Genomic DNA, 19,674 nt, shown 5'->3' with positions numbered 1-19,674 from the left:
ATGGGAAGGATGGGTGTCTCAATCTGCCTCCCGCTGCCGTCACTTCCCAAAAGGGCCATCAGAGCATCGCACCTTGACTGTTCGCTCGGAAGACTGAAGCCCAACGTTCCTACCTGGGAAAGCACCAGGGCCCCGCTCCACCAGGATGGGTGACCAGCCCATCAAACCGTGGGTGACAGCCGGCTGGGGGACCAGCCCGTAGGGTGCAGGTACAAGCACAGCGCAGCTCAGGAGCAGCACTAACCCGTCCCACGGCCGGCGAGCCTCGCCAGGCAGCAGCGAAGTGCTTTAACCAAGGGCACGGGGATCAAAGCGGAGGCAGCATCTTCCCTGGGGAGCCAGCCCCGCCGTCCTCATCCTCGCCGCTGGGACCCCAGGTTTGCCAGCCCGGGGCTTGTTTGTACTTTCTCTTGTCCGTGTTCAGATGATCTTTGAGCAGGTCTGAGGGTGACCATGGGTGCTTCACGGGGCTGCATGGGACCATCCGCACCCCACTTCGAGCAGCCCAGCCCACCTTGTGTGCTGGCGGGAGCTGCCCCAGTCTAGGCTGCAGCAGCCACCCAGCCACCCACCAGGCTGATGCCAGCCGAGCTGCTCAGCTTGTCACCTGGTTCCTACCGCTGCTGGGTAAAAAGTGATACGCAAAACCACAGGAAGCCTCAGAATAATTCATTAATTAAATAAATAAATATGTGTGAAGGTGATGAGAGCATTCGGTCAGCTCAGATCCCGCCTTGTCCCCTCGTACACACGGGGCTTTCCTTGCCAGGGCAACGGGAGCAGCTCAGCCAGACTGATTCATCCTGCAATAATTCAGGGAACGTGGTGTGATGTAGAGGTGGAACATGCAGATGGCAAAACACGGGTCTCCGCGTGCGTGGCTGAGCGCTGCCGTGGGTCGAGGTGACCCCAGACTGAGGGCAGCGCTGCCATTCCCAGGTAGAGCGCTGTAGAAATACCAATTTCACTGCTTTCAGGCCAGCAGCACACACGGCACCCCTGTCAGCACTCCAGCCAGTGCCGTAGGGTTTTGTGGCTTTTCTCCAGGGCTCCCGGCAAGAAGCTGCTCCAAACTGCTCTCGCAGCTTCTGTACGCCCGAGTGTGCAAAATACCTAAACGCCAGGAATCCCAAACAGCACCCAGCCCCTTGCCCTGGGTGACTGCTCCTCAGAGCATGAATCTTGCCGTTTCCTGATGGGCATCGTTTACATTATTTGCCAACAACAGCTCTGGCTTTAGTGCTACGCGTGCCGCTTCGTAACGAAGCGTAATAACGACGTGTAATGTTTCTGCTATGCAGTACTGCCGTGCTGCTTGCCCACTGTATGTTGCATCTGCTGGGACTGGTGTTGTTGCTGAGCCTAATGCGAAGTGATAAAAGCAATGGGTTAAAGTTTACGGTTGGGCTTTGCTTTTGAACGATTAACCATGCTGTCGCATCAGTGAAAGGAATTTAAAGATTCCCTAAGGACAGCTGGCTGTCTCTGCAGCTGGGGTAATTTGCACACCCGTTTTACTGCCTTTGGGTCATTCAGAAGCAGCTTTGATGTTAAAAGGGAAAAAAAAAAAAAAAAAAAAAGAAAAACTGAAACAAAAAGAAGGGAAGATACAGACCATAAGGCTGTGACTCTCCAGGTAAGAGCAGGCTGCTGGGAGGCACAGCAGAGGCTGGCACAAAAGGAATGCGATGTGTGTTCGGTTTTTCTCTCTGTACGCACAGCAGCCGGGGCAGGCATCAGTGCTGGGGCCACCCGTGGGACGGGGGCTTCAGCCTGACAAAACACATTTGAGAGGGAGAATTCGGTGCATTTACAACACAGCTGTAAAGACACCAGCGTGTTGGCCTCGTACCCTTCCAGCAAAAACCAGTAGCATCAAACCAAGGGAGCTTGATGGGGCCCTTCCCGCCTCCCCAGCTCTGGGTGATGCAGCATCTCCCAGCCAAGAAAAACGGGGAAGCAAACCCAGGAAACCTCTTCTGCGGTAGGTCGTGACAGCGGAGAGACGCGGCAGCTCTGCAGGGCTGTCCACGCGCCGCAGGGATGCGGCGGCTGCGACAGGGGTCCTACGCCTTGAACCGCATCCTTACTGCTGAGAGCACCTCTGCTGCATCTCCTGAACGGCAGCCGTGACCCCAGGAGGGTGGCTGATCGTCCTGGGCACAGGCACGGGATGGTCCGGAGCTCCACCCCCCGCCTTCAGGGCCAGGCAGATTCAGTCCCCGCTGCTGCTCCCCTAGCGATGCTCACGCTGGCCCCGACGACGCAGCGTCAACGCGCAAACTGGGACACAAGCAGCTCTGGACCTGCGTGGGCTGAGGTCGAGACAAGGAATTGCAGCACGACAACTTCAACCATTTCCAGCAACCCGCCCAGCTCTGGGGCTGGGGCCAGGGTCACCTTGAGCCCCTTCTGGGCCAAAACACGTAACGTGATCAATGCCCAAACCATCTCGCAACAAGAAAAATGCCATTTGATAATCGTTCTGAAACCGGCTTGAAAACATTCAGTTCCCACGAGCAGCTGCCACAGCCTTACCTCTGAGCATCCTTTACCTTGGCAGTGGTACCCAGCATCTCCCCGGGGTCTGCAGCGTGCCGGGGGGTAACCAGCAGCCTCAGGCCAGCTCTCGGGGCTCTTATTTCATTGACCACGGAGGGCACGGCTCGCCCCTGAGGTTCATGCAGGATTTCACAGCAACTCTGTAAATAATCGAATCTGCAACAGGCTCAAGTGACTCCTGCACGCGCAGACGTTATTTCTCTTTTTCCTCCTGCAGCACTGCTCAGCTGAACAAGTAAGTTTCCTTTCCTAGGTAAAAACTCCCAGAAGGAGGATTTTAAAAGCAGCCCCAGGTTTCCTTTCTTTAAACACTAAAATTAAGTAGTTTCTGATGGCATTGATCAACCACAGGTCTATTTTACTTACAACAAAAGACAAGCAAATCAAAGCTAGGAATATTTGGAGGGGAAAGCATGTCTTTATAATAATCATGGGCTGATTTTGTAGAAGAGCAGTTTTCAGGTGGTGATGGTCCATCGAGACATCCCTCAGCCGCTGCTCGCTGCCAGGGAGCATCGCAGGCGACATGCCCCGTCCCCCCGCACTCATCCTGCCCAAAACCGCCGCATTCCCGAGGCCCTCCAGGCAAAGGGCATCGACTTGGAGCCCTGAAAAGCCACTTTACTTTCATGGCCTCCTCACGGTTAACGCCCCAGGTTTTATTTCCCAAAACATAACAGGCACGGTTGAAGCTCTGTGTTTTATTGTGGCTGGCACCAGAAATGTGTTCGCTCTACGGCACGACCGTGTACGCAGTCCGTAGACAAGACTACATTAACATTGGTTTCTCAGGATTTTTGTTTCAAATGACTCTAAGATTTAAAAAAATACACTCACAAACTACCTTATGTTTAAGCAGAACAATTCCCTTCTATTTGTCACTGTACCCCAAAACCCACAACAACAAGACCAACCATCCAAAGCTGTGTATTCATCACCTCAAGGGGGACAAAAAACCCCCAAACCAGTTATCGGTTTGCAACATAACAAAAAGCTCGGGGCTTGATTTCATTTATATTTTAACCACAGTGAAAATATAAAGAGCTGGTGGCAATCAGTGTCCGTGATGGGACTTGTAGGGGGTTTTCACTCCAGTCTGGTGGTCTTAGGGCCGGCCCTACACCTCGCAGGGCGCTCAGCCAGGCGCTGGGCAGGGTGCAGAAGGCACCCACAAAACAACCTCATGGCTCCTCTGGGCGCCGTGTCCTGCCGGCACCGAACCGCGATGCCCTGCCCGTGCGGGTACCGCTGCCCGCGGGATGCTGCGGGCGAGGGTGGCCCATCCCGTCCCGTCCCCGCCGCCCCGCGACGCCTCTTACCCTCCGTAAAGATTCAAGTTTGACCAAGTCCTGTTGATTTAATCATTTTTTAATAAAGCCATCGTTACTGAGTACACCAAGATTGCCAGTTAAGCTCTCTATATGTCGCTGGAGGTAACAGCGCTGTGATCGACAGCGGAACGGAAAAAAAAAAAAGAAAAAGAAAAAAAAAAAAAAAAAGAAACCAAACGAAAAAAACAAACCCCAACCGAAACGAGGTAGGTTAAAACCAGCAACACAGACCTTGTTATGCGACACCCCAACACCACAGGCGGCCATGCTTGCAGCTACTGAGAAAGAAAACCCCAGATACGCACCGAAAACGGAAATCAACTGAGCAGAGTTTATAAGGACACGATTCAACCTGAACTAAACACACACACACGGTTCGGCACAGATGTTCTCTTCCACTGTATGTTGGGTAATTCCTAGGGAGCGGAGGGGGTGGACAACGAGTAGAGATTCAGACCCTTGGCCAAAGAAACCACACATATATATTTTTTTTTTTAAGCTCTTTACAAGCCCAATCCAGCAACGCGGGGGACGGGGCAGCTCGTTTCTCGGTCCCCGTCCCCACACCGGCTGCCTCCGCACGCCAGCACCCGGCTCCGGGCTCAGGGCGGGGGGCGACGAGCACCCACAGCTCGCGCCGGCATCGGGGTCCGGCGCCCGCGGCATCCCGGGAGCCATCTGCGGCCACAAATCCCGCCTCGGGGGCGAGCGCGGGGCTCCTCCGACCGCTCCGCCGTCCTCTCCTCCTCCTCCTCCGATCCCCTGTCCCCGCGCCCACGGCCAAGCCCCGGGGCAGGCGGGCACCTCCGGAGCAACAACAAATGGCACCTCTGTCCCTATCAAGACACACCATTATGTGAAGATCCATATAGAAATATGGATTGACAGACTTGACAAAAATGGTAGCTGATTTTTATTAGTCTAAGGCTAGTAGTTTAGCCATTTAAAATCCATTTCCCAAAAGAGGGGAAAAAAACCTATTATTTTTTCTCTTCTTTAAAAATCCGTTAAGCCGTTGCTGCCAAAAGCAACATGTAAATGTTGGTGAAGGCAAAAGATTCCTAAAATTGCCCAGCTATATGGTTATGGCCTTCATCACAAAGATAAAAGGTACATTTATTGTGCTGTCTCTCACCAGATTTAATTGGTAACTTTACAACATACTATATATTTGATGCTAGCAGGCAGACAGAATTAAAAACAGACTTTTTGACACTGTTTCTTTCCCCGTTCTTACAAAGTAGGGGACAAAGAAAAAGTAAAATTAAAAAAAAAAAATAGAATAAAATAAAGGAAAACTCATAACCCACTATAACACAGCGTAATCAGGAGACCTCGGGGGGTCCAAGCGCGAAAGTCCATCCCTGCCCGCAGCCCCCGCCCCAGGGCTGACGGCGCCGGGGGAGCGGTGTTGCTCGGGGTCCTCCGCATCTGCCTCTACAGTGTTAGTCCACGTGTTCAATGTCCTTTAAATTAGAAATAATGCCATCGCGGTGAGTGCCAAGTGCTCCTCTGTTACCAGTTCATCATGGAGTTTCTGTTGAGGGTCATGAAAAACACTTGGCTGCTTCCTCCGGATCTCACCGATGCAAAAAATACCTGTTTGGAAGCAAAAAAAAGCCCTTATGAATAATTTTTATTATTGTAAGCAAAAGTCTGTTAATTGCCTCGGTGAGCAAGGAAAGCAGGAGCTGCCCCAACACCCCGTGGCTCCCTCTGCCTAAACCTCCCTTCCTGCTCCTTTTCTCCAGAAATTTTAGTGGATCCATTGCCTGGTTCTCAGTTTTCCACGGAGCTCAGGGGCCGGCGCTAAGCCATGCCAGGCTCGGGTCAAATTGAACCACGTATTAGTAAACACAGTAATAAAACCTCCCTCTCTATCACTACCAAAGAGAACAAGGTTTGGAACGCCTTAAAAATACGAAGTTTATCACATTTTACTGCCACAACAACATTTATGGCGCAATATTAATAAGGCTGCCGTCAGAGGTTTGGGTCTTGCTGAACTTTAACCATCTGGGTCAATATCTGCCCCGGTTTGAAATGGTTTTCTTCATAAAAGTTGAGTCCTGGTATTTCAGCTGTTCCTGAAAGTAAAGCTCGGGAAATCTGCTTTCCTTCAATATGCTCAAAGCACAGAAACGTATCAGGACTCTGCACGAAGAACACGATTTTTGGTGCTTCTATGAGGATCCACCAGCATTTGACCCCAATGGAAGTCTTAAAAAGTAAGTAAGCTATAATTTGCAAATGTTGAAGGGGACAATCTGAGGCCTCTGTCCTTTTTAAAACCAAAAAAATTATTCAATCTTCACATGTCTTTCATTGAAAGAGAAACATCTGGGTTTGGTATTTCAAACCCATCAGTGATCAGTTGGTTCCAGTATTTTAGAAAGACTGAGGTGGGGTTTTTTCCAGTTTTCTTAGAAAAGGGAAAAAAAAAAAAGCAATTGATGGGAGCAAAACAGCATAAAATCTGCAGAGTCAAGTACTCAAAAGTTAGGGAAAAAAGCAAACTAGGGATATTTGGGCAATTTAAATTCAGCTTTTTGGGCAGCTTCCCATGGTGTACTCAACTGCAAGGTTAGGACCCATTTTTCCTGCCGAGCTCCAGCCTCGCTCCATGCAACGGGTAGGGCAACGCTCGCCTAACGAGCGGCCGCTCAGTAAACTGGTCGTGGCCTCAAACCTTATTTATTGCACGTTATTAAACCCTGCGCTGGGGACAGAGCAATCAGTCGCTTCACGTGTTTCGTGATGGTGCTTGGTACAAAAGAACTCCCTGCTGCACGGTCCTCGTTTATCACGGTGAAACCTTGCGAGGTGAGGAAACGCCACGAGCAGAAACGGACCTCGGCATTCGACCATCTCTTCCATGCAGATATTCCTTCTCCTCCAGCAATTTCTCCTTCCCTCGTTCCCTGCACCCCTTCGCCATCAGCAACCCCCGTGGCAGGGGTCACCTACACGACAGCTGCATTCCCCGTGCCACGCTGGTGACCCTCCAGAGCAGTATTTGTCAGTGCTGCCCACAGAAAAAGATGGGGCTCCACGGAGAAAATACGTAAAATGCAACAAAAAGCATCTACAAATGCACGAGAGCCCAAATCAGGGTCACTCACGCATCCTTACGGCTACCATTTCTCTCCACTTCTGCAGAGTTTACTCGGCAGCCCCAACAGTTAAAAAGTTTAGATGCAAGACTCGGGAGAAAGTCAAGCCAAGTCACAGCAGATCTTCCCACCACGGGCTGAGGGCTGCCTCCGCCGGAGAGAATGAAATGGGAGTGGGTGTATGGGCACTGCTTATTAAACAGGACCTTCAGATTAATCATTAACCTCAAGATAAACCGGACTTAAAGTCTAAAAGTAGCTTGTAGCTTAAAGCACGGACACAGGCTCTGAAGTGGACTTACCTTATCATTTCTTTCACATAGAAACTTTAACCTTTGAGCTCGCTTGTGCATAAATACTCCATCCAAATGTCCCGTCTCCACTGACCGGATTTCAATAGCTTTCTCTCCCCAGCCCATTATTTGATTGGAATGAATGTAGGCTGTCAAAAAGAAGCGTGTGGTAGGTGTTACAACGTGCGTCGAGCTAAGTATTACGCAACGGGCAGAAAAGCTCTCATCAGCTGTTATTCAAAGCCTACGTAGATCCACGGCAGAGCTCTGACTGCCGGAGGCCCAGGAGGCTGGGCACGTGCCCACAGGGGTGGTAGCCATTACAGAGCACTTTTCATCCAAAATTGCTGAGGAATTTAAACAGAAGTAGTATCACTTCTTCCGATTCCTGCGGGTGAGGAGCCGGGCAGTGGCTTGCCTCCACGGGTCGTGGAGCTGAGCAACAGCAGAGCCACAAGAGCCAACCCATGTGCTCCCAGCTCTACACCCAGCCCCTCTTCCACTCAACACAGAATCCCACCAATGCAACAGCTTCTATTATCTTATACTTAAAGATAAACTGGAGCTCAAATCTTCAAGCAGTCACTTGCTTTTATTATGGAGGACCAAACGGTAGAAAATTAGCAATTGCATCTCTTATCTGGCTGAGAGAAATCTCCTTTGATAAACAAAAGCCCAAATAACTCCATCTCAGCGTTCTTGACTCCTCATCTTACTTGTCACTTGTATTTTAAGCAGGTGAAGAGGAAGGGCTGACCTACCCACAGAAGTAGGCATTTCTCCCCACTGCAGCACCACGTCTTTAGTTATCCGGCCGTAGGTGTTCACATAGACGCCCTCATCCTCATAGCACACAAGCATCTCCATCCCGTCCGTTTTAGGCAGGATGACAATGGCGTGAGGAGTAATATTGCCCTGAATCTGCAGTTAAAATAAACCCTGAAAGTCAGAATTACATTGAACGGAGGAAGGGGTAGGGGGAAGGGAGCAGAGCCTTAGAAAGACAAAACCCCGAACCGACCTGAGAACAAACCCCTCCCTCCATTCACCCAACAGGCACTGGCTTTCAGAGATAAGCTGGAAGGGGAATAAACTGTCATGTTTACCCTACCATGAAAGCTGTCTGATACATCAAGGATAAACACCTTCATCACAACATACATGGCCCCAAGACTCACGGCTGACCCTTGGCTGTAACACAAGTAAGTGACTCCTATTCAAATTCAGGCAAATAACCCCAGAATTTTACAGGTAGCCCTAGGGAGGAAATATTCCCATTTTTTAGCAATTAGTCTCTAGCTCGAAGAGCAGCTACGGCGACTTTCCACCCATGTCTGCCCTTCCATAGCTCAGACAACACAAAACCATCCCGAACTGTCCCAGTATTTCTCCCTACGCTCCTTGCCAGCTCTCCCAGAGGAGTCTCTGCTGCTGGGATCAGAATCAGCAGCTCCTAGATTTGATTAGTGACACGGTTTCTCCTGGACAAGTTAGACGAAGCTTAAATGAGCCAACAAGAAAATCCTCATCGACAGCACTTTTTGTGGCACTGATTTTCCCTTGAAATAGCTGATGGACCTGAGAGAGGTCCTGTGGCGAGTCCCTGCCTGTCAGGGGGTCTGGGAGATTCAAGCAGCAGGCTTACTGAGATTTGGGCCACCCTGAACCTGCAACCTTCACCTGGGCAAACTGTGCTGCCTCGCCAAGAACAAGCGCTGGTGAGCACATCTGGGACACCACGCAGTGGGACAGTGCGCTGGGCATCCAGCTCTTGGTGGGTCTGTGTTGTCCAACCACCAAGAACCTGGTTTCACAGCATCTTGCCCTACAGATTGCTCTGTTACTGCTCCACGCAGCACACAGGCAGATTCTCCTTTCTGTGGGACACGGCAACCTTAAACCCGACTGCTGGGGCACGAGGACAGAAACAGCCCGTGCGAATAATGAACATGAAGTACGTGATACCTCCGAGTCCTCTTGAAGCAGGTACCAGTGAGGATGGCACCGGAGAATGTCATACCTGTGGCAAGATGTCACCATTTCTAAGCCACTGAGAACCTGTCCAAACCTTGCTGGTGACCTGAGTTAATCATGCAGCAGCGCCTCCCCCGTGTACTCACGTGAGATGGTATATAGATATCGTAGGAGTTCCCGGAATCTACATCAATCACGTGGAAACCAGTGTGTGATCCAAAGATAACCTTGAGTCTCTGACCCTCTTCTACAGTGAGATCCACGAGCAACGGCTTGTGCTGGAGATCTGCAAAAGACTTTTATAATCCCTTCCGTGAGTATCGCAGAAGACCAACAAATCTCCGTAGCAGCGGCCTGATACAGTTTTGAAATCGTATTTGTTTGACTGTGTTTCCTACTAAATACGTGGTTATTTACATTCCTGTCTCTCTGCTCCTACGTCAGATGCCTCAGAGAGTATTACCCACTCGCTCCAGCCATCCCAGCAGGTAAGTGCTCACCCTTGCCAAGCACAGCGCTCTCCTCCCAGGAGCCTGAGGATGTGGTCTCTCAAGGAAGGCGACAGCTCAATTTTACATGAGCGTGCCTACAGCCAGCACACGGGGAGCCCCGGTGCTGGTGCTGCTCTGGGTACAGGAGCAAAGTCTGCAGAGAGCTGTGACCACCCACCTCCCCTCTCGGCAGGGATCACCGCTCCTGCTTGGGCAGCTGAAATGAGTCAGATCACCAAAGACCTACTTTTGGCTGCTCAATCTAACCTGCTGGATGCAGCCTGGGACCAGCTCCCTGGCATGGACCGATCCAGGACAGAGTATCTCTCCATGGCTTAGGTCCTCAGCAGGAGGGTGAAACACCCCCAGGGAGAGAAAAGGGCTCCTGGCACTCTGTGGAAAGAGCACTCCGACTCCTGACAGGGAAAATCAGTGGGTGGTAATTCCCACTCTCTCAGCAGATCCCTGACTATAAGGCAAGGAAAGGATGCTCAGCCCCTCCAGACTGGAGAAGCAGCACCAGGAGCACTAACCAGCATCCTCATCAGAGCCCACGGAAGCGGGATCCCAAGGCATTTTAATGCTGCCGAGCCCTCCATGTCACTCAGCCCATTTATTCTGGCTTTTGTTCAGAAAAAGCAAATGTGACCTAATACTGAATAAGCCCATTTGTGCTGGAAGGATGCAAAACGAGATTATTCAGCATGAACGTCTCCAGAAGGCTTTGCCCCTTGTGACTTGTCTCTGCACAGAGCTTAGGATGAAAAGTGCTTTAAAGGACTAAGTACAAAATAACCGTTGGCAGGTTATAGAGGAGAGAGGTCTCACTGAAGGAAACTGAGGTAGATGAAAAGGGAGAGAACAAGGGAGAGAAAGAGCGGGTCATTCTCCCGGACTTTCTGTCTTGAAACAGAATCCACATTGCAGAATGGGAGAGGACCTTGCAAAATAAAAATGGAAAATAACGCCAGCCTCTTTTCACACTGAATGGTAAAAATCAGAGGCGAAAAAAAGAACCCACAAAAGAACTCCACCACCAAAAACCCCACCTCAGTTTTGCTCGTGGGCATTCGGTCAGCTTGCTGCAAACTTCCCAGGTGAAGCTGGCCAGCGAACGCTGACGTTAACACTTCACTGCTCGCCACGAGCAGAACGTATCCTACCTCTTCACCCAGAACGTACCCCGTCTCCATGCCTGCCAGACACCCCGAGGAGCTCAGCTACATAAGCAAGATGCTTTTCTGCTCTGGACAGTACAGAAGCCTCGTGTATTTACAATTACAGCGTGCATTTCGGTTAAAAGATAAACATACCTTAAATGCCATAAACTTGTGATATGGTTTAGGAGCCCAAGCGTAGATCTCTACAGCATTCTTTAAGGCAATCACCAAGAACTTGATTCTTTCATATTTCACTAAAATGAAAATAAATAAAACCGATTTCAAAACCAGTCACTTTCTTTCCAACAAGACTCAACAACTCATCTCCAGGAACAGCTTCTCAGGCTGTCTCTCTGTTGGTTCTCATCTGACAACACCTCCACCTAATACATACAGGTGAATTCCACATTTATTTGCGGCTATGGTCTACTCATACTTTTAAGATCAATTGTCAGGTCAGAGGTAAGACTAGAGAACAAAAATGCATCTCTTCAGACATCTTTTCGTTTTCCCCAGAGAGGCCACTCACCGACTTTGTAGTGGATACATCCCTCCAGGTCCCCGACCGTGATCCAGCCCTGCTTCTTCTCCACTTCAGGGTCATTGTGTAAAATCCTGTTTCTCAGCCAGGAGAGATAGTACACGCGCAGCTTGTTCTTCTTTCCTGTTGGCAAATGAAACTCCCCTGTCAGAGCAGAGCGTGCGTGCACGGGAAATCCTGAGATTTCAGTGCTTATTTTCACTCACAAGATAATAAAATTAAAGTTCATTTCATGATGAAGTTGAAAATAGTAATTTAGTTGTTGTGTTGTTTTTTTTTTTTCTTGGGGAAAAAAAAAAACATATGGAAAGCAGAGCCCAGACCTCTTTCTCCCAGACTGCAGGCAGATACTGGAAGAGCCAGGCTCGTGCTTCCCACAGGCTGGATATGTTCCTTTTCCCATAAATCAGTGTTCACGGAAAGACAGTCAGACACAGCCGGGCCGTGACCCCAGCTCTCTTAGAGCTCAGGGCTTACCCAACCACCCAACTACCTGGGTTTCTTTCCTCTCTTCTCCTTCATAGAACATTAATTCCACCCTGGGGCTGACACATGAGCTCCTCGGTCTGTGACAGGCGCCGCTATTTGCCAACAAGCCCAGTCCTGGGCTCTGCAAGGCTGAGGGGCTGCCAAATTTCTGCACGCCTGCCTGCTCTTGGATGGCTGCGATCTGGCTACCAACCTCCCTGCTGCTGCAAAGCCACTGCTACAGGGACGGGACACAGCTCGCACCGAGCCCGGTGGGAGAGGACCCAAGCCACAAACCAGGGGCTCCATCTGCTCATGGGTTTCCCCAAGTCCCCAGGGCTTGGCCTTGGTGCCTTCTTGGGGGGTGGTGCTCCCTGGGGAGCGCTACCCCCCCCACTCATATTCCAGCTCTATGAAACCCCGTGTTTCCTACAGCTGTATCCCCAAAACCACAGGGGAGCTGCAGGTAAATGATGAAGCAGCGGTTTTGAAGAGCTCTATCTGATCAGTAGATAAGGAATTGGCTGGATGGTCACACACAAGGAGTTGTGGTCAACAGCTCGATGTCCGAGTGGAGACCAGTAACGAGTGGCGTTCCTCAGGGGCTGGTATTGGGACCAGTGCTGTTCAATGTCTTTGCTGGTGACATGGACAGTGGAATTGAGCGCACCCTCAGCAAGACTGCCGCCGACACCAAGCTGTGTGGTGCGGTCGATGCGCTGGAGGGAAGGGAGGCCATGCAGAGGGACCCTGAAAGGTCCCGCACCTGGGTCGGGGCAATCCCACGCACAGACACAGGCTGGGTGATGAGTGGATGGAGAGCAGCCCTGCGGAGAAGGACTTGGGGGTGCTGGTGGGTGGAAACTTGAACATGACCCAGCAATGTGCATGCACAGCCCAGAAAGCCAATTGCGTCCTGGGCTGCATCCAGACCAGCGTGGCCAGCAGGTCGAGGGAGGGGATTCTCCCCTTCTACTCCGCTCTCATGAGACCCCCCCTGCAGTGCTGTGTTCAGCTCTGGGGCCCCCAGCACAAGACAGACACGGACCTGCTTGAGCGGGTCCAGAGGAGGCCACAAAGACACTCAGGGGGCTGGAGCAGCTCCCCTGCGAGGACAGGCTGAGAGAGTTGGGGTTGTTCAGCCTGGAGAGGAGAAGGCTCCGGGGAGACCTTAGAGCGGCTTCCAGTGCTGAAAGGGGCTGCAGGAGAGGTGGGGAGGGACTCCTGGTCAGGGAGGGTGGTGATGGGATGAGGGGTAATGGTTTCAAACTGAAAGAGGGGAGATTTAGGTTAGATATTAGGAAGAAGTTCTTCACTGTGAGGGTGGTGAGACATTGGCACAGGTTGCCCAGAGAAGCTGTGGTTGCCCAGAGAAGCTGTGGCTGCCCCCTCCCTGGCAGTGCTCAAGGCCAGGCTGGATGGGGCTGGGAGCAACCTGGTCTGGTGGGAGGTGTCCCTGCCCACGGCAGGGGGGTGGAACTAGATGGTCTTTAAGGTCCCTTCCAACCCAAACCATTCTACGAGTCTATCTGAATCAAGGGAGCAGGAATTTGCAGGTGAATGCAGGGTGAGCCTGGGGGCTGCTGAACAACATGGAAGTAAACAGAAGGCTGAGGAGGTGAATGATGGGGTGAGAGCCCGAGAGGCGTACCTGATATTGTCACGAGGACATTAAGGCCCTCGAGTACGTCCATCTGTTGAAACCGCCGTCTGTTGATGAGGTTGTAGACCTTCCCTTGCCCGCTTCGATCCAGCAGCATCAGGCCATTTTCTGTGCCCACCAGCAGATTCACGCCTGAAGAGGAGAGGGCAATGGGCACCAGGAGCCACAGCTGCTCCCAAGAACGACACCCCAAGCTCGTCTCTGCTACCACTGCAGCGTGACCTATCCTAGCTATGGTTGTGATCTTCCCAGGAACATGAAGGGTCACTCTTATACTCGGGGACATTAGCCTTGCCCGGGATGGAAAAGGGGACAACCAAGGGGCAGAGGCTTGGTTCTGCGATGACACATTCACGTTTCATCACCAGCCACACGCTCCGGGGAGCTCTGCCGAGGGCAGGGTGTGCTCAGGGCTTACCCCACAAAGCAGCACAGAGTATCTCCGAGTTGAAGCGCTTCTTGTATTTCCGGATCTCCGGGGTATCGCTGTGGGGACGGATGTTGGTGGGGTTGACGTTCACCACCGAGATCTTCCGGGCTTCGTTCAGCTTGGCCTGCTCCTGTCTGAGCAGCTCGCTGGTGAACAGGGCTTGCAAGGAAACACAATGAGACAGGGAGGTGTGGTGGATTAACTCTGCTGTTACTTCTTTTTTGGGATAGGAAGACCATAGTTGGTTTACCTCCTCACGGGGGAGTCATCACCGTATTACAAGCTACTAGTTTAGAGAGGGATCATCAGGATTTTCTCGTGGGTTGGAACTAACACCAAACGCATCAGCAGGTGATGCCCTCAGACCTCAAGCCCCATCTACTGAGCTGACCAGCACTATCTGCTGCCCATCTGCCCACATCCAGCCTTTTTCAATGACTTCAGAGCAACTGCCAGCTTTTTGGAGTGATTACCACCTCCCAGTTCTGCCAGGAACATTCCTCCTGGCTGCCCAGGCAGAGGGGCGGGTGGATTTCTGCGGCTCCCTGTTTTCTCCCAGACCTTTCTGGCGGCATTTCACTGGTGGGGAAGAAGAAGTTGCATAGGAACCGGAGAGCACAAGGATGCAGACATGAGCAATGTTTGGACAAGAGTCAGTGAAACATGAAAGAGGTTCAGTGGGGTTATTCAAGCTCCGAGGCCTGGTTTCCACAAGGCCCTCCCCTCTCAAACTGGCCACATTGCCTCCTACCAGTAGCAGACGACTCCTCATCCTCATCTTCATCTTCATCAGTAGGCGAGGTCTGATACACTCTGGTGTCCACAAAGGGGGTGAAAGAGGCTTTGGTGCTACTTCCCATACCGTACTGGAAAATAAACAGCGAAGAGACAGCTCAGAGCACAGAAATAACAATAATTGTGTGTATGGCTGTATTATGTAAGACTTTCTCATTAGTAGACACAGTGCCTGCTCCTGCGGTGCCCTTCTTGAGCCCTCTGTGAACATCTGCTCCTCCTCCTCCCCCATAACTAATCAGGAAAAACATCAAATTGCATTTGTGAGTGTCCACAAGCAACGGGAAAGGAGAGGAGCGGGGCCCGGCTCTCTCTCTTCTCGCAGGCAGAAGCACAGCACAGCCATGAGACCAGTTAGCGGAGAAGCCGCAGGGCCAGAGGCAAAAGTCAATGCAGGTAAAAACCAACTTGTCTGCATGTAACACACCTGCCTTAAAAAGCCCGCTCTGGGACGTCAGGCAGGCGAGGGTTTGCTTTTCCCACTCTCCCAACTGTGCCGCCAAGGTTGGCAGGATGCTGCTTGGGAGCCCCTGGAAAGCGCTGGCATGGGGCAGCTGCTACGGACCAGTGACCACCGCAGTAATTCACAGAAAATGGAAAAGGTGGGACTGCTGCTCTCCTTGTGCCAAAGCCAAACGCTAACTAGCACCGTCTGTGCAAAGGTTTTATTTCAACAGGTCGTGGAAATCTATTTTAAGACCTGTAAAGCTCAGACAGGAGAGCTCGTACAGCCGTAATACCACTCTGGTTTTACCACCTGTTATCGAGGGATTTGCTGGGCTAAGCCCAAAATATTGATGCCCCTGGGAAAGCAGGAGAAGTCAGCTCTCTAGCAAAACACCTGTTTTCACTCTGCTGGGCTGTTATCGCTGGTCCTCACACCTATGGCTGAGACAGACCCAGCAATGCCCCTCAGAAAGCCTGGCTGCTCCGGTTTTCGGAAGTGCTGGAGGTGGGGAAGGCTGGGGGTGAGCTGTGTGGTGGTTTAGGGAGAGCTTTTGAACAGGGGGGGTGTTTGAAAATGCCTCGGATACTCAGGCTCATCAGAAGATGGCACCGCCAACATTGCTTCACCCCGCCCGAAGTCTGGTCTTCAGCACCCCTCGTGGGGACGACATGTAACGGGTCACTTGCAATTTCAACGCAGTGTTTTAAATCATCTACAGCATTTCAGGTGGGACTGCAGAAAGGGCCATTTCTAAGCTAACAAAACTTAACCTGAAGGTATCACAGGGAATGTCAGAGCCAAAACTTTGCCAAGGGAATTGGGGCAGGAACAAACTGCCACATCACGTTGCTTTCTTTTTAAAGCCATTGCTTTGTTAAGGCAGAAAACCAGGCTAAGGCCTTCTCCCAAGCAAACAGAAATCCTTGCCTTGGGAATCAAAGTGATGTGATTTTTTTTCCCCCTTGTTGAGGAGCTTATTTTTCCTACTCCAGTATTTACCCAGGATATCTTTATGTATGAGCTCCGTCAAGAGCTGTAAGAGCAGCAAAACCCATGTCACTCTGCAGCTCACATTTTTGCTCCTCGGGACATTTTCCTTCCCTGAAATAAATCTTCCTCGGCTTGCAGGTCACCGAGTCACCAGGGCCCAGGCTGCTGCCCATGCCCAATGCCACCGCCGCAGGCCCCGTGCTGACAACTGCCACGGGGACAAGCCCATGCCACGGGGAACACCACCGCCCCGGCACATCCGTACCAAAACTGGGCAGGGCTCGTACCCGTCCTCCAGTGAGCCACAAAGATTTTGGGGCAAAAACCCCATCTGGTGCACCCTCACGGCTTGGGACTTTCCAAGCTTTTTGAGGCTGGCATCCATGGGTGAGCTGGCATCCACGCCCTGCGCCTGCCAAAACCACGGCTGCCAAAACCACGCTGCGCATCCCGCTTCCCTCCCAGCTCTCCTCCCCTGACGGCCCGCCTGTTTCCATAGAAACGGGATGGATTTCCAAAAAAGTACACGGTAACCGAGACCCACGGAAGGGGTTAACAGCCTGCGGCAGGAAAGGCTGCAGGAACAGATACCGCACTTACACACATGGTGCGGCCATATCTGTGTGCTCCGTTGTGCTTCTTTCACATCCAAGAAATACACCATTTTTTCCCGGTGCTGGATGTCTTTTCCATAAACCACCAACAATTCAAGGAGGAGAAAAATTCAGTGTTTACAGGGATGCTTTTCAGCTCAGAGTTCAGGTGCTTTCCGACAAATGAATTATGAAGAAACTCCTCATTGCCACGCACCAAGCATTTCTTTTCTTTGCCCAGATTCAGCTATTCTCCTAAGAATTTCAATAACATCCAAGTCCGTTATTTAAATATTAAGACCTCATCTCCCTCCAGGTCCTGTTCAACTGCCTATAAACCTCCGTGGTGGCCTACGGAGACAGTACCAAGCTGCAGGGTGAGGTTGTGCTAGCTCCCTTCTTTTTGCTCACAGCACCATGAGTCACCTGGAAGCCTGCGAACTAAATCCCCGAGTTTCCACTTACACCCACTCAGTAAGCCCTAAAAATACAGTTTTAGAAATGGAAAAGATCTTCTTGGTTGGCATTCTTCAAATGAATACATTTAAACCCAATCCTTGCCAGCATTTAAGCAGTCCCAGGATGACCGTGGAAGGTGCTACTTCCAGGATCAACTCTCTCCTCACCGCTTTTAACGGCAACGAGGAAACGGAGAAAACCCTGAGGTCACATCACGCACCATCTGTTCTTACGTTTTATCAATGCCCAATTCCAAGCAATTTTTATTTTTATACTGCTAGTAAAAGTACATCATAAAATGAATACATCATTTCTACGAGAGAACATGGTGGTAGAAATTTTGATGTGTAACCAGCAAAATGAAAAGAAAAAAATTAAACAGAATAGCTTATTGATCATCAAATGGGTTGATTTCTCATGGGAAAAGAGAGAACTGTGCCTGGCTCCCACAGCTGCTGATGGTAAGCAGGACATTCCCTTGTCTTACGTGTCACATCTTGTACTTTCTAGGACTTTTTACACCTTATCCAATGTTAACGTTCAGTCATGTCCCTGTAAAACAGCGACCAGGGAGAAATATTTTTTCATGCCAGGAAACACACAATTTTAAAGGTGTGCAGATTTTTTCTAGTCTGAAGAACTATCCAGAATTTCGATGGCTTTGGTTTTTGCTAACCTTTTGAGCCACATTAAGTAACAGAGATCGCACAGGTGGAAGCTGGGCCCTGCTGAAGTTAATGGCATCACTGTAGCTCAGCATTTTCTTGTATTTCTAAGGGTCAAAAAACCCCAGGCTTTCACATCAGTTGGCAGCATTCAAGCCATCACCACCAAAACTCCAGCTGGTGGTCTTGAGCAAAGACCTAATATACATTTCTACCATCAGCCACAGACCCCTATAGCAATAGCCCATCCGATTGCCTTGTATTTCCACTACACGCACACAAGTGGACCAGAAACAGAGAGAGAGAAGAGCCAAGAAAGCCAGGGAGGAAAGCAGGAAAGCCCCTTTACGGGGCAGAGATGTTAATATTGGTTTAAAGCGATGCAAAGGAGAAAGAGGAGCCCCCCACCACCTACTTCAGGCACCGAGTCCATGTCCTGCGCATGCGTGGAGACTCGCCCCAGGGCCTCGGTCGGCGTGCCCGCAGGCGAGTGGCTTTGCTGCACCAGGTCAGGGAGATTGATGTGACCTGCAAAGCCATTGCTGGCTGCGTGGCCAGAACGCTTTTTGTCACCAGAGGTCTGCAGAGACACAAGGCATGAGGAAGAAAGAGAAGGGGGGGAGAAAAAAAAAAGAGAAAAAGAAGAGAAAAAAAACCAAACTAAACAAAATCAAGTCATTGGCAGCCCCCCAGTTCCCAGAGCAAGTGCAGGAGAAGGACCCTCTCTGTTTCCATCCCCATGCAACCTGGCAAGCAGCAAACCAATCCCCCCACCCCAGGAGACATAAAGACAGGATTAATCACAAAGTCAATACAGAGTAATTAGCCGTGTTACAGCGAGAGAAGCCTGATCACCATCGTTTTGAGACAAGGAACGTAATACGGCCGATTCTGCTCTTGCCACCATGGGGGCAAACCCCATGGCCAGCTCTCCTCGCACACGGCCACCGGTGACAGCAGAATCTGGCCCCTCGATCAGCGTTAGCCTCAACGGCTTTGCGCAGCTACGGCAGCGAGTAGCCCGACTGCAAATGCCAACACAGCCCCCGTCGCATGTTTCTGTGACCCAAAACAGCAGTGAACAGCGGCAGCATTGGCAGAACCCTGGCAGAACGGCTGGCACCTCGCTCCGCAGGTTCCCGGGGCTCCCCTGGGGCTCCCCTTCCTCTCCATCCCCACCTCATGCAAGGCAAGCGGTGGGAAGTTTCTCCCTTCCCTGCTTATCGTTTTGAGATATTTGCCATCACAGAATGGTTTGGGTTGGAAGGGACCTTAAAGACCCTCTAGTTCCAACCCCCCCTGCCATGGGCAGGGACACCTCCCACCAGACCAGGTTGTTCCAAGCCCCATCCAGCCTGGCCTTGAGCACTGCCAGGGAGGGGGCAGCCACAGCTTCTTACGGGACATTTTGATGAATCCCACCTACCTGGAGCACAACAAAGGTATCGTTGGGAGACTTGCCCATTTACTGGGATTAGTGGAAAACTCCCTCTGAACAGGCTCACAGAGTTTCTGACCAGTCCTGACAACACTTATCTTTAAATCGCTCGTTACCATCACCATCAACCACCTTGCCATCCCACCAAAGAGCAAAAATCCCTTTGCCCAAAGCCCACCGACCTCAGTGAGCCTGTGCTCTGATGGCCATGGCGGGGAGTAAACAGCAAGCACCCAGCACGAGGCTGCAGTTTGGGTTTC

The 19,674-nt window shown here is 51.1% G+C and overlaps 1 protein-coding gene across 2 annotated transcripts in view; it reads right to left on the bottom strand.

The window, feature by feature from the left end:
- Positions 1-5,187: 5,187 nt before the first annotated feature.
- The window catches only part of TNIK (TRAF2 and NCK interacting kinase), a 77,263-nt gene continuing 62,776 nt past the window's right edge, over positions 5,188-19,674 (bottom strand). For both annotated transcript variants that reach the window (XM_086468216.1, XM_086468217.1), the window contains 10 exons: positions 18,392-18,556; positions 14,778-14,892; positions 14,015-14,185; positions 13,585-13,728; positions 11,454-11,588; positions 11,078-11,178; positions 9,420-9,569; positions 8,061-8,220; positions 7,309-7,448; positions 5,188-5,492 (listed from right to left, as the gene is read on the bottom strand). In XM_086468216.1, the coding sequence (XP_086324342.1) occupies positions 5,409-5,492; positions 7,309-7,448; positions 8,061-8,220; positions 9,420-9,569; positions 11,078-11,178; positions 11,454-11,588; positions 13,585-13,728; positions 14,015-14,185; positions 14,778-14,892; positions 18,392-18,556 (1,365 nt within the window). In that variant the 3' untranslated portion in view covers positions 5,188-5,408. The remainder of the gene's footprint in view (positions 5,493-7,308; positions 7,449-8,060; positions 8,221-9,419; positions 9,570-11,077; positions 11,179-11,453; positions 11,589-13,584; positions 13,729-14,014; positions 14,186-14,777; positions 14,893-18,391; positions 18,557-19,674) is intronic.

Source organism: Leptosomus discolor, chromosome 7, assembly GCF_034619465.1.
Source record: "Leptosomus discolor isolate bLepDis1 chromosome 7, bLepDis1.hap2, whole genome shotgun sequence".
In the NCBI taxonomy this organism is placed as follows: domain Eukaryota; kingdom Metazoa; phylum Chordata; class Aves; order Leptosomiformes; family Leptosomidae; genus Leptosomus; species Leptosomus discolor.
The sequence above is the reverse complement of the archived record's forward strand: the minus strand, read 5'-3'. Positions and strand labels throughout refer to the sequence as shown.